This window comes from Apiospora kogelbergensis, assembly GCF_038363985.1.
Source record: "Apiospora kogelbergensis strain CBS 113332 chromosome Unknown utg000005l_segment0_segment0, whole genome shotgun sequence".
Lineage (NCBI taxonomy): Eukaryota > Fungi > Ascomycota > Sordariomycetes > Amphisphaeriales > Apiosporaceae > Apiospora > Apiospora kogelbergensis.
In genome coordinates this window covers 4,583,159-4,595,452 of record NW_027117422.1, presented here as the reverse complement: position 1 = coordinate 4,595,452, position 12,294 = coordinate 4,583,159, and the positions used below count along the sequence as shown (strand labels likewise).

The 12,294-nt window shown below is 55.8% G+C and overlaps 3 protein-coding genes across 3 annotated transcripts; 1 reads left to right on the top strand and 2 right to left on the bottom strand.

The window, feature by feature from the left end:
• Positions 1–398: 398 nt before the first annotated feature.
• On the bottom strand, positions 399–2,298 carry PG998_008116 (uv radiation resistance protein; the record flags this gene model as incomplete). Its single annotated transcript, XM_066874932.1, has 2 exons — positions 399–1,835; positions 1,906–2,298. The coding sequence occupies 2 exons, from the start codon at positions 2,296–2,298 to the stop codon at positions 399–401; spliced, it is 1,830 nt and encodes a 609-aa protein (XP_066730877.1).
• Positions 2,299–3,126: 828 nt separating this feature from the next.
• On the top strand, positions 3,127–7,579 carry PG998_008115 (uncharacterized protein; the record flags this gene model as incomplete). Its single annotated transcript, XM_066874931.1, has 3 exons — positions 3,127–5,067; positions 5,211–6,911; positions 6,977–7,579. 3 exons carry the CDS (start codon positions 3,127–3,129, stop codon positions 7,577–7,579), a joined length of 4,245 nt encoding a protein of 1,414 aa, XP_066730876.1.
• Positions 7,580–8,361: 782 nt separating this feature from the next.
• Positions 8,362–11,704, bottom strand: PG998_008114 (kinesin-like protein Klp5; the record flags this gene model as incomplete). The annotated part of the gene is made up of 5 exons (XM_066874930.1): positions 8,362–8,579; positions 8,657–8,873; positions 8,941–11,344; positions 11,427–11,586; positions 11,662–11,704. The coding sequence occupies 5 exons, from the start codon at positions 11,702–11,704 to the stop codon at positions 8,362–8,364; spliced, it is 3,042 nt and encodes a 1,013-aa protein (XP_066730875.1).
• Positions 11,705–12,294: the final 590 nt, after the last annotated feature.

Sequence of the window (12,294 nt, the reverse complement as noted above, 5' to 3'; positions counted from 1 at the left end):
TAGTAGAAACGGAGAAACGTATCTATCCAAAAAAAAGTTTGGTTTGAACCGAGTATTCCCAGAGTTAAATCTATAACGGATAGACTCCAGGATAATATGACGGGCTGAGAGGTATGGATGCATATTACGAAACTGAAAGAATGAATGATCGATCAGCAATATGCTCTGTCAGTCATATGAACTGAAACAATGCATTACTTTGCTGTTTTATATTCAACTTATACACGGGGTATCACAGAAATCAACGCTAAATGCGCAACACCGCATTGTGCTTTCGCCGTAGAAACTCCCCACAAGCACCTTGTCTCGAGTTTCTGCGAAGTCTGCAAAGGAGAAACCCGCCAAACCGCTCTCCAGAGGTCTTCTAGTCGCTAGGCCTCACAGCCAATCACTCTTTCTCATTGAACCATATTCTCTCGCAGTCCCTTGGTTCGCAGCGTGACCCGAAGGCCCTCCTCATAAGGCGGCACCTCCACGGAACGCGGGCTCGGCGCTCTCTTAGGCGTGCCTCCAACCCCCAAGTTGCCATCTCCTCCTGTACCTCCACGTTGTCCACCGTCAAGAGCCTTCCTAAGCTCCTCGCGCTGCTTCGTGGCCGCGTCGCTCTCTGTACTGCCCCTACGGCTGCCGCCGGCGCTGCTACCGCCCATGTCGTCCACGCTCATGCGACCCTTAAGCTTGCCAGCGAAGAGACCGCGTATGCCGCCACGCTTGCGCTCGGGGAGCTCGTCCGTTCCCGCACTGCACACGTACAGGAGGTACTTGAGATTGGGCAACGTGTGGCGAATGTCGACGACCTTCAGACCGGTACTAACGCACAAGGCCTCGATGTCCTTGTTCAGAAGGAACCAACCGTACTCGAAGCGGTACTGCGCGGTGGCGCCGCCGCGCAGGAAGAGGGGGAAAGACCGCTGCGTATCTGCTATCTGCGAGATATCATCCCGGATGCTGCTTCGCGACCCGTACAAACAAATGGGATACGGTATGGGCACCGAAAGGTAGAACTGCAGTAGGTTGGTGAGTTGGGCCACGTAGCCTAGCGCCGCAGACAACGCGTCCTCTGAGGCGGTGGACGACGTGGGGTCATAATTGGTGTTGGGTAGCGGTAGGCCGCAGATCTGGAAAGCAAGAGGGGCGCCCGAGGGTATGGGTGTGATGGGGAAGACGTGGGTAAGGTCTTCGCAAATGCGCCGACGCTGGCCTCGAATTAAATCTTCGGTCAGAGAGATGGCATCGCGCGACGCGGGTAACTTGGCAGAGGCATGCTCGACATCTTGGGCGACGTTCTCCTGGGCGGCACGGCCCTCAATGATGGCGATCCGACGGGCATCGATGGAGGCCTTGAGCTGGTCGCGGCGGGCCTCGGCGGCTCGCATTTTCCGCTGCTGTGTGGCTAGAGCCTTGTTAACCAGTTTCACCTTTGCTTCCTCTTCCGGGACGGCGTCCGGGGGTATTTGCTCCAACGCTGTGGTGATCTGACCAGTCACCGATTCGCATGTAGCAAGAGCATCTTGTATAGAGGCTTCGAGGTTTGAGAGCTTCATCAAAGCATTATATGAGGAGGAGGGCAAGGTAGGGCCTTTCTTCGGCTCGGGGACTCTGCTCGGGAGCTCGAGGGTGTAGACGCCATCAATGAGGTGGAAGACGAGGCAGTTGGGCGGGAACTGATGGTTTATCAGCGTGCCGATGAAGTTGAGCTGGCGAAGGTCGACAGATTCCTCGACCAGTAGCAGCCACTCTCCGCGTCGCTGTGCCCAAACTTTGACGACTACTTGGGAGGATCGAGAGATTTGGGGATCAGCTTGCGAAAGCTCGAAGAAGCTGAAGTCAAAGTTCTAGCCACCAGAAACATTAGTAACTGGCAATTCCTGTAGTTGAACATGGGCCATCTTGAGAATCACGTACCGTTGATCGCGTTCCCACTTCACTGATGTAGATGGGATCGTCAACACCCTGGACATGCAGGGAGAAGAAGACATCTGCAGCCCTGCTGTCGATAGCTAGCTCCAGGTGCTTTTGGCGCGTGACAGGACTCTTGTTGGCGAGATTTGTACTCCGCCGCCGAGGTTTAGGGGGTCGATGGCTAAGAGTGTCGGAAGAGGCAGAGTGATGAAGCTGGGGCGCATGCTTAAGGGCGTCAAGCTTGTTTGGGGAGCCTCTGCTGAGATCGGCGTCGTCGGTTGTTTTCAATGGGTGCCGCTCAAAGGCCAAGTTTCTCAGGTAGATGCCATGAAGATGGCGCAATCGGCGATTCTGGGGCGTCAACAAAGGCCGGGTCGATTCTCTAGAAAAAGACATGTTGCCGGTGAGCACGCTGCGGCGCCAGACAGCAAACGCATTCCTTCGCTGGGTAAGAAAGCAGGTGTTGGGATTCTGTGCAATTGATGTCTTCTGGCAATGATACGACGAACCCAAGCAAACAATCACCGCCTAACTCTGCTGCTGCTGCTGCTGCTGCTGCTGCTGACGTGTCGAAGTCTGAGCCATGTCACGGTTGGAACAGAATGTCAAGGTGGGATGAAGTGAGGCCCAGAACGCCTGGTATTGTGAGCTAGCTCTGGCTGTCCTGTCGCTGGACGCATCGCCTAAACGATTGACAGCTGCCCCCAAAGCAACGTCATCACCAATTGGAGTAACCCCTGTAGCACATTTACCCCAGTGGTTCAGTGGACCTTGGCGGGCGTAAGCGGCAGAATACGTACATGGTTGTATTAAATGTATACATGCTGCAGGCTGTAGGTACGATCACCAGAATATGGAAGCTCAGCTATCAGTCAGCGCTAGGAACGTACCTCGGGATATTCCACGAAAGACGGTCCTGCATGATGACCACCCGACATTAGAGCTCTGCAACACGCTGCAACCCCCTTCGACATCTTGGCGACAGTCGCAAAGCACCGCTGTCATACCAAGAAACAGATTGTATCCACAGACTATATCACTTGTTTCTCAGCTCGTTGTGCGCCGCAGCTTGATCTTCCGTGAACTCCCCGCCGCGATCGGGTGCAATAATGGTATTCGAGGGCTGAAGGACGCTTCTCGCCCACCGCGCCGTCTTTCCCGCCTGCGAAAACCATGAAGCGTCTCGGCCGTTCATGTCGGCTTGGATAGCCAACTACCATCGATATGTACAACCAGGGCTCCTCTAAGATCATGCGCCGCTTGCTCGGCCGTCCCCAGAGCGAATCCACGGCCAACGATAACAGCAACCTAGGCCCGACCAGCTCGCCGCTCCCGACCTCGTATCGCCCGAACCAATCCCAGAATGTCGTTTATCAGGCATCACAGCCCATAGTCTGTCTCGATCGATCCGCTGACGGTCGTCTGGCTGTCCTTGGTGGTCGCGACATCCTCAAAACCATACACATCGACGGGCTCCATGTTCGAGAGGGGGTGGATCTCCGAGCTTACATCCAGGCTCAGCAAGCCAACCGGTCCGCCAGTCTGGGAAATCAGCTGGCTATCAAAGATGTAAAATGGTCCTCTAACCATGAGGGAGAGCCCACCATATTCACGGCTTGCGCCAGCGGCCAGATCTTCCAGTACAATGTCAGTCGTCTTGGCTCTGCGACACCAGGTGGCACTGTTTTGGATGTCATCCAGACACAGGAGGAGTCGCGCCAGATAAACAAACTAGATACCAACCCCCACAAGAATACCCTTTTGCTGTCGGGAGGCCAAGAGGGCATTGTGAGGCTTTTCGATGTGCGCAGCCCTCAAACAAACAGAAATGGGCAACTTACGTTTCGCGCTTTCAAAGCTTTCCAGGGTAATTCGGAAGGAATTCGGGATATCAAATGGTGTCCCAAGGACGGCTTGATCTTCGCATGTGCCACAGACTCGGGGGCCATCCTGAAATGGGACGTCAAGAAGGCGAATGCTCCGCTTCTAAGAATCAACGCTCATGCTTCACCGCGGGGCACCTCGTCTATCTCCTGGCACCCAGATGGAAACCATTTAGTCAGCGGCGGTTTTGACAGGAAATGTTACGTTTGGGATATGTCTACAACAGCCGAGAGGAAACAGAGGGCAAAATGGAGTATCTCGATGCCGGCGCCCGTCAATGTTGTCTCATGGCGGCCGCCATTATGGTCTGCCACAGCACAAGCAAAACGAGGAGCCCAGGTTGCCGTGTCATATGGTGATAGTGGACACGGCAAGAAATATGGCATTTCCGCCGTGCATATCTGGGACCTTGGCCGTCCTACAATGCCGTACAAGGAAATTGACAGGTTCGATATGTCTCCAAGCGCCCTGCTCTGGCATGACCAAGATCTTCTCTGGACCGCCGGTCTAGATGGGCTCTTTTCCCAGTGCGACGTCGCGTTTGCTCCCAAAGTCATGGACAGGCAACCCCTTTCAAGTGTCGATTTTTCCCCATCTGGTGATGTAGTTATGATGCTGGACGAAAGAGCACACCCCCCAAGACCCCGCCCTTCGACAGCTGTACCCGATGTCTCTACGACTCCGTCGTTAGGTACCAGCCCGTCTGGTCAGATGCTGAGCGCAAGCCGAAGCGATTCGGAAGATGACGTTGTCGGAAGCTTCCTTGGCCCCCGGAAGCGCTCAGGGAGAATGCGACGGCCTAGCGTGCGCTCTGCACAGACTTATAGCACCACGCCACCGTCTGGCACTGGTACAGAGGAGCCCATCATCTCACTTGAGCAGGCTGTCAACTTAACAGGAACCTTTAAGCCCCAACAAATCATGGCGATTGGCCGTGTGCCGGTGGCTTCCAAAACAGCCGTATATCAGTATCTATCGTCTCATTATCTTGATGCCCTGGAAAAGGGCCTTCCCTCCATCGAAGACGGACGGCCTCTGAATGAAAGAGTTGCAAGTATTATGGATCATTATGCCCGAGCAGCAGAGATGGTCAGCCAATTTCGACTTGCCCAGACTTGGAGAATATTAGCATATGCAATGGGCCTGCTGCTCACCCGAAGGTCTGAGTATCATCTCGAGATGCGTACAACACGACGTAAGAGCTCGAAAACATTCGGGCTCCTTGAAAAGTCGGATTCGAAAGCCAACCTAAATAAGTTTGGAAATATGCCACAACTAAAAGTAAGTGGTGAAGCCTCGCCGAGAAGAGCCACTTCGGTCTCCTCGCAGGAGAGTCGACAAACGTTGAAGAAACCCCTCTTAGCCGAGGAAATTGAAAGCGAATCGAATGCGGCTACACCACTGGCTCGACCAGTAGATGACAGTGTTCCGGAGGAGCAACACCAGTTTCGGTCCTCGGGTCAGACGTTGACTCCAGTTCAGGAGGTGGAGAGCTTTACCCTCCCCCGAATCTAAACGCAAGCCTGCTCAATTCAGGTCAGCCCGACACAGAGACAGGTGGGCGTAAACGCCTCGATTCGGCACCGCTGTCTGTAGTCTCGCACGACAGCCAAATTTCGAGCACTGAAGGCTACGATTTCTACGACATGGAAGCCGTAGACGTACTGCCGAAAGCCATAGACATGCCCAAGAAGAGGGAGCCATTGTCGCTAGACTATGTTGGACCCAAGACCCCAAATACTAGGCAACGTATGGCCGTGGGCCGGCATGATTCCGACGAAAGCTTTGCGCAGATCTTCTCTGTGTCAGACACAAGTCACGAAGCAAGTGATGTGTCCGTTTCTTCTTACTCACAAAATCCGACGCTGGTTTCCAGGGGGCAGCCCAAGAGTGGTTCAGGCTCTGGATTTCGTTCAACCCCAGAAGAGGAATATGAAAGCCGCATACGGGGCAGGCAACTGGAAGCATCGCCCGACCAAAAGAAGCACACCCTTCCCCGCGCACCGGTCAGGCAGGACTCCGACCTCAGCGAGATTTTCATGATCTCTCAGACGACTGCTGATAGCCTCGAGAGCGATTACTCACCCCACATATCCCACGAAGCATCACAACATCCCATTGAACATCCGGCGCCGAGACTGGAGGTGATGCGATCCATGTCACCCCGCAAGACATCGAACGAGCGTGTCGCGTTGGGGAGACCGGAAGAGCAGACCTCCAAAACCATCATAGAAACAGATTTCATGCCATGGCCAAACGATCCCGATTTCCCCTTTCCTCTGCTTTCCGACGCCAACCCCAAGTCTCATGCCGTGCTGCCCCCGCTAGACCCTTACAAACTGCTGTCGCGGGCACTCGAGTTCGAAGCGCAGCATTCCGCGCTCAACGCATCAGCTATGATCCTGCTGTTGAAGCCGCTAGTACCCGACGAAATTATCGATGAAGGACAGGCCACAGCAATCCTCTACCACCATCATCAAAGACTCATGAGCCAGAAGCTCTTCGTCGAGGCTGCGCTCCTGCGCAACCTTTGCGTGCGCGACTGGCCCGACGGCATTGACGTCTGGGGTGACAACTACACGACCATCTTCAATCGGGCTCAGCAGCGCGGTAACGTGGGTTTCACGTGCTCGCAGTGCCACAAGCCGCGCGAGATCGACCGGTCGGGTGCCAGTATGCCCAGTTCAGCCGCCATCTGGAAATGCGAGCGCTGCAGAGCGACCATGGCTCCCTGCGCCATCTGCGGCCACCGTGACGCCACGGCGGCTGCGCTGACTCCTGTGCCCATCGCCGAGGCCCTGGCCCGCACTGCGAACGCCGAAGACGATACGGTTCTGGCGACATGGTGGTACTGTCCCGGCTGCGCCCACGGTGGACACGCTACATGCATCCAGGGATGGCACGCCCCCGTTACACCTCCTACATCACCACCCAACAATTACAGCAGGCAGCGCGCCGGCACCACTAGCGGCACCTCAACTCCCGGTGGCAGTGGCGGTGGTGGTGGTGGGAGCAGCTATGGCCATAACATGATGTCCCTGCTGCCGTCCCACGACACGGCCGTCCCCGAGACCTACAGCGACGGCTGCTGCCCCTCGACGGCTGCGGCCACGCCTGCCTGCCTGGTAAATGGCGCAACGAGACCAACATCGGCAAGGCCGAGGAGCTGGGCCGCGCCGTGCGGGAGCAGACGCGGGCCGGCACGCCACTCGCCCCCGCAGCACTGCAGCGGCAACAGCAAGCCGCCGGGGTCGGCGGCGAGCACGGTACGACCTCCTCCACGTCGTCGTCGCGGCGACACAGCACGGCAGCGTCCAACACGGTGGTATTCGAGCCATACGCGGGTTCGGCGCCGGCCGTCGTCGGCGGCGTCCGCAGCGACATTGTCGAGGTGACGCAGAGCCGCGCAGTCGAGGGCGTGCGGGAGGCTTTGGCGCTCGCCTTCACTGGCCGGGGCGGCGGCGGAGGAGGAGAAAACGAACCAGATCGCTTGTCGTCGGGCCATCATGGCCAGAACCGGTCCACGGGCGGGGGCATTATGAGCGTGCTCAGCTCTAGCCCTGGGCGCGTGACGAGCCATCTCGCAACGGCTTTCAACGCCAATTATAGCAATAACACCAGCCATAATCATACCGAGTCCGCGCCCACGACGTCGGGTGGAGGGGGCGGGTTTGGCGCTGGTGCCGCCGGTGCCGCCGCAAATGGCGGTGGGGTTAAACCCGATCGTACGGATCGCGAGCGGAGGAAGAGTGTCAAGTTTGGGGGAGTCACGGAGGATGGGCGTGGCAGATAGATATACAATGATGATATGATATGATTGATAGTGGGGTTGAAAGGATGCGATGTAGAGCATGTTTACTCGTACATTACGTTTTAAGTAAGAAGTAGGAAATGTGCACAACATCATAAGATTGTGCGGACATGGCGTTCAGGGAGCACGGGCGGGAGACCAGTTTCATGCAATGGCAATGATTTACGTAACTGCTGCTTGTCAGCTGTTTCTTTCCCGTCTCTCAGTCTCTATACATCACGCTGATAAGAACAGCGACACGATCAACAAGTGGCAAATATCACAAGCAAAGCACCGACAACGGCGAACATTCGAGACAAGCGATATATCATATGCCATTATCGTACGTGACCTAGAAGTCTTCTCCTTTCCGGCCGCGCAGAGCGGTACAAAAGGCCCCAAAACGCGAGGGGGTAAAACGTGTATACAGGAAGTAGTAAAATATGAACAGCCACTCCAATGGATTGGTATCGACAATGACATTGAAGATGACGACAATGACAACCAGCGGTATACGCAATGTGTCTGCCACCAAACACGAAAAAGCGTGGGAACCTCAAAAGAGGAGTACAAAGATTATAGAAAAGCCGGCAACTCCATGCAAAGTTCCAACACCAACCAGTTCTCTAACCTTGAAGAGGAAAGGGGAAAGACCGCCATCCATACAATTTGGACAAGCCCGAAAAACAGCACCAAGATTGTACACAGAGTAAAAACGCCAATCCATTCGTTACAACCATTACACACTAACAGTGACGGGGGTATATGTACCTGGAAAGTCACCATTACCGCCAGATGACGCCGCCACGGTCCTTGCGTGCCGCTCCCGCCAGCATTGAGGAGCCACCACCAATAGTGATCCTACGGCTCTTGTTGGCGTCGACGGACGCATCCCGCTCCCGGCCGCCGCGGCCCGTCTTCTCGCTATTGGGGCTGCCGCCGTGTCCCTTCTCGTTGCCGCCGCCGCCCCACGCAGGCTGCTGCTGAAGCCCATACGCCGCGCCTGGCCGGGCGTAAAGGCTCTATCCCTACTGCTTTGGCTCATGTCGGTGGGCGAGCACGTGATGGGCGGGCTCCTACGGTGCTCGGCACTGCCGCGCCGCAGCCGGCTGATGCCATTCGTGGCCGAGGCCAGGGGCCCCGTGTACGCGCCCGTGGGCTTGCTGGAGGAGCCAGACAGAGACCCGATTGAGGACACGCGCCTCGCGTTTGAGGTGGGGCCGATCGAGAGACGGTCACGGCGCTTGGTGGCATGGAGAGCCGATCGGAGCTTGGTTGTGTCGATGAGAGCGCTGGTCTCCGAATCGGAATTAGCGTTGGAGGGCGGGCGGTTCTCATTGTTCGACGGTGAGCTGGTCACGAACGAAGGTGTGGGGGAGTAAGGAAGGCTTTGGCGAGACGGATGTGCGACGGTAATTCGGGGGCGAAATGATGTTAGCAGATTGCGAGAGATCCCGAAGCGGACTGGTCCGGCCGTCAACAGAAGGGGCCAAGCTCAACGACAACTTCGGGGCTACTGGCGAGCCACCGAGTGTGCCGATGCTGGAGGTCCGAGTCTTTGACAAGAAGCCCGCTTGAAACCGGTTAGGTTTTGCGAGGGGCAATGATGAGATCTCAGGTCCGAGCAGGGAGGGGCTGGAGTCATCGGCAGACCCGTTCTTATCATCGGTAGACAGGCTCTCCAGGTAAGCCGAGGCAACGGGAGGAGGAATACTCTTCTCGGGCGACGGCTGCTCCGGGCTGATGTCAAACTTCTTAGGCGTCTTCTCGAAGTCGGCCAGAGTGCCTTGTTCACTATCATCATCTCGCCATCGCACTCCGCGTGGTGCCTTTTTCTTCACGGGAGTGAAAGATACGCCCTTTCCAGGATTAACCGCCTTGCGACGTCGCGGTGACCTCCTGACTGGAGAAGGCTGCTCTTCGATGACGGCTGTTAAAGCTGGGATGGGGATAGGGTTGCCGAGATCTGACATCGCGTTGGCCGCCTTCTTGCGCTTGGGCGTTCCACGTTTGGACGGGGAAAACCTCTCCACAGGCATCTTGCCGCCCTCCGGCTTGACTATATGCGAAGCAGCCGAGAAGCCAGTATCTAGTAGACGGTTGATGATGGACTTCGCGTGGGTAATAGCCTCCTGTTCATCCATATGCATCGTCTCGGATAGCGAAGCCATGATCTCGAACTGTGCTGTGAGCAGAACTTGCATCATACCGGCGTCTCCGGCCTTGTCCTGCTCCAACACTTCGCGGTACGAGTCACGGGCAAAGTTTGACTTGAGAAGCTCGGCCTCGCGCTGCAATCTCGACACCTCGCCAGTATCGGCGTTGCCGTTGCTTGTTGGGAGCTGGGTGATGCTGTGTTGCAGAGCTGTGTCGATAGCACGCTCCCAATTCGTCTTCTCCAGCTTCTGATGCAGGTGGTGCCGGCTGTTCTCGAGCTCAAGCAGGATTCCTTGCGCCGTCTTTCGCATCGCCGCCAGGTTGGCTGGCATGCACTCCTCGTCCTCCTTGGCGTCGCAGACGGTGTCAAAGGCCGCTATCCAGGAGGATAGAAGACCGATTCGCCTCTCGATGCATCGAAGTTTCTTCAGGTGGTTGACCTTATCTTGTCTTTCCGTAGCTGAGTTTTCGTAAGCAAGGCGAATTCGCTGTATGCCTTCTCGGGCCGACACGTCCCTCTTCTCGAGCTGTTTCTGGAACTTGGCAAAGCAGATCTTCTCGGCATCCTTTTGCTGAGCTCTGAGGTCGTTGATCATAGCCATTTGCTCGTCAATCTTGACCAAGAAGTCCTTGACGTGACGGTTGACGTTGAATACATTCCTCGTCACCTTGGTTTGGATGTTCTTGGCGCGGTTGGCATAGCGCAGGGTGTTTTGGGTCTCGTCGAAATGCACACTCGAGGGGCTGACACACACAATCATCACCGTCTTGCAGTTGCCTCCGAGGGAGAACTTGAGCAGACGCGTCAGTTTGCTGTTTCGGTACGGGACGTGATTTTTCTTGCGAGGATCGCAGAGGGCGTTGATACAGCTGCCAAGAGCGAGAAGGGACTTGTTGATGTTGGCGCCTTCCAATAGGCGCTCGCCACGGTTTTTGGTCGCGCTGGCTCGTTCGCTTCCGGCAAGATCGATGATGCTGAGTGTGGCCATGGTATGGGGTTCGTTCACAGCGGCGTTTCGGTCTTTCTGGGCCACGTTGATCTGGAGGACGGCGTGCGATCGTGATGAAGTCGCATTGGCTTCTGTAGGAGATACTGTACGCCATTCGTTTCCCTGCACGATCATATCCATTACCTCTTGCACGTCCTTCGGGTGATGGCTCGTCAGGCCCGAGACGGTCACGCCTGCGTTGGCATCCTCTCTCAGCATCAAGCCTTGTTTGCTGCCGCCAGGGACCAACAGGTCTCGAATTGTCTCGTTGTAGATTTCCAGGTAGGACAAGGTTATCTCGGTGTGCTTCTCGTCGCTCCTCTCGCTGATCTTCTCAAACAATTCCTGCATGGTGAGAAAGATGATGCCCGGCATTTGGGTCGTGCCGGTGATGGTATGTGTTTTGCCGCATCCAGTGGCGCCGTATGCGAAGACGGTGGCATTGTAGCCGTCGAGCACACTGTCCAACAGGTTCTTGGTCGTGCCTTCGTAGACTTCGGATTGTGTGGTGTTGTCGTCAAAGACGCGGTCGAATGCGAAGACCTGATCCTTGACTTTCTTGCCATTGGGGACTACCGATCTCGAGAACTTCTGGACGGGGTTGTCTTCGGGGGGTCGAATACTCTGCAAAGGCACCACTGTCAGTCTTGACCGTCTTCCTCTTACTCTGAAGGGGGTCATGGGCATATGTAGGCAATACTCACAAGCACCTGTCGTCAACGACCTTGATGACGGGTCTGATGCCGCTCTGCTTGAGTTTGGGTGTGGGGACGCCTGCTAACGAGCCATCTCCAAGAAATACTGTGCCATCGTCACTCCGATGCAGCTGTGCTGCTTCCCTTATGGTGAAGGGCCGCACTCGCACTGGTGGCGTGTCAATCCATGTTTACGTCGTTGCGATTCGGCTGCATCCGAAGCCTCGCTGCTCGGGGCACTTACCAGCGACTGTGATGGATGAAGCCCCCGGGTCCGGCATTGACATGTTGGCTGGGAGTCGTGTGCATCGATTGTGGGGGAAGAAAAGGCTGATGTCGTTATTGTTGTGATTCTACTCGGTAGCAAGCTGTCGCCCAGATAAATCGGCTCAAGGAAAGTGGAAGAAGTAGAAACAAAAAAAAAGCTGCAAAGCCAATACGATGATGTGTGTAAAAGCAGACAGAAGGTGTTTTCGATATGTCTCGTCTGGTCTGGGGGGGGTCTTAGTACCAAAACTGGATGGTTGCAGCCCGTCGTCATTTCACGCTGGATACGCAGATTACGGGGTCTTCAGCTCACATTTTGTGTTGTTGTACACCGTGCTTTTCTGTTGCTTGAAGTGGCTTTAGCGCCTTCACTACAGCAACCGGGAGCCAAATTAGCCTGTCGACAGGAGAATGGGTGGGGGGTTTGGCTGCTTTCGGTGGGGAGCATCAAAACAAGACACCCAAGACGCCCAAGACACTCTGCACATGGCCAGCCGGTGCAGGCGCGACAAGCTGTGCAAAACCACAAATCCAACGAACGCCCGTTTGATTCGTAGCCTTGCCAGCTGTTCTAGCGTCCTCTTGGCGCCTAAACGTCACCAGCGCCGGC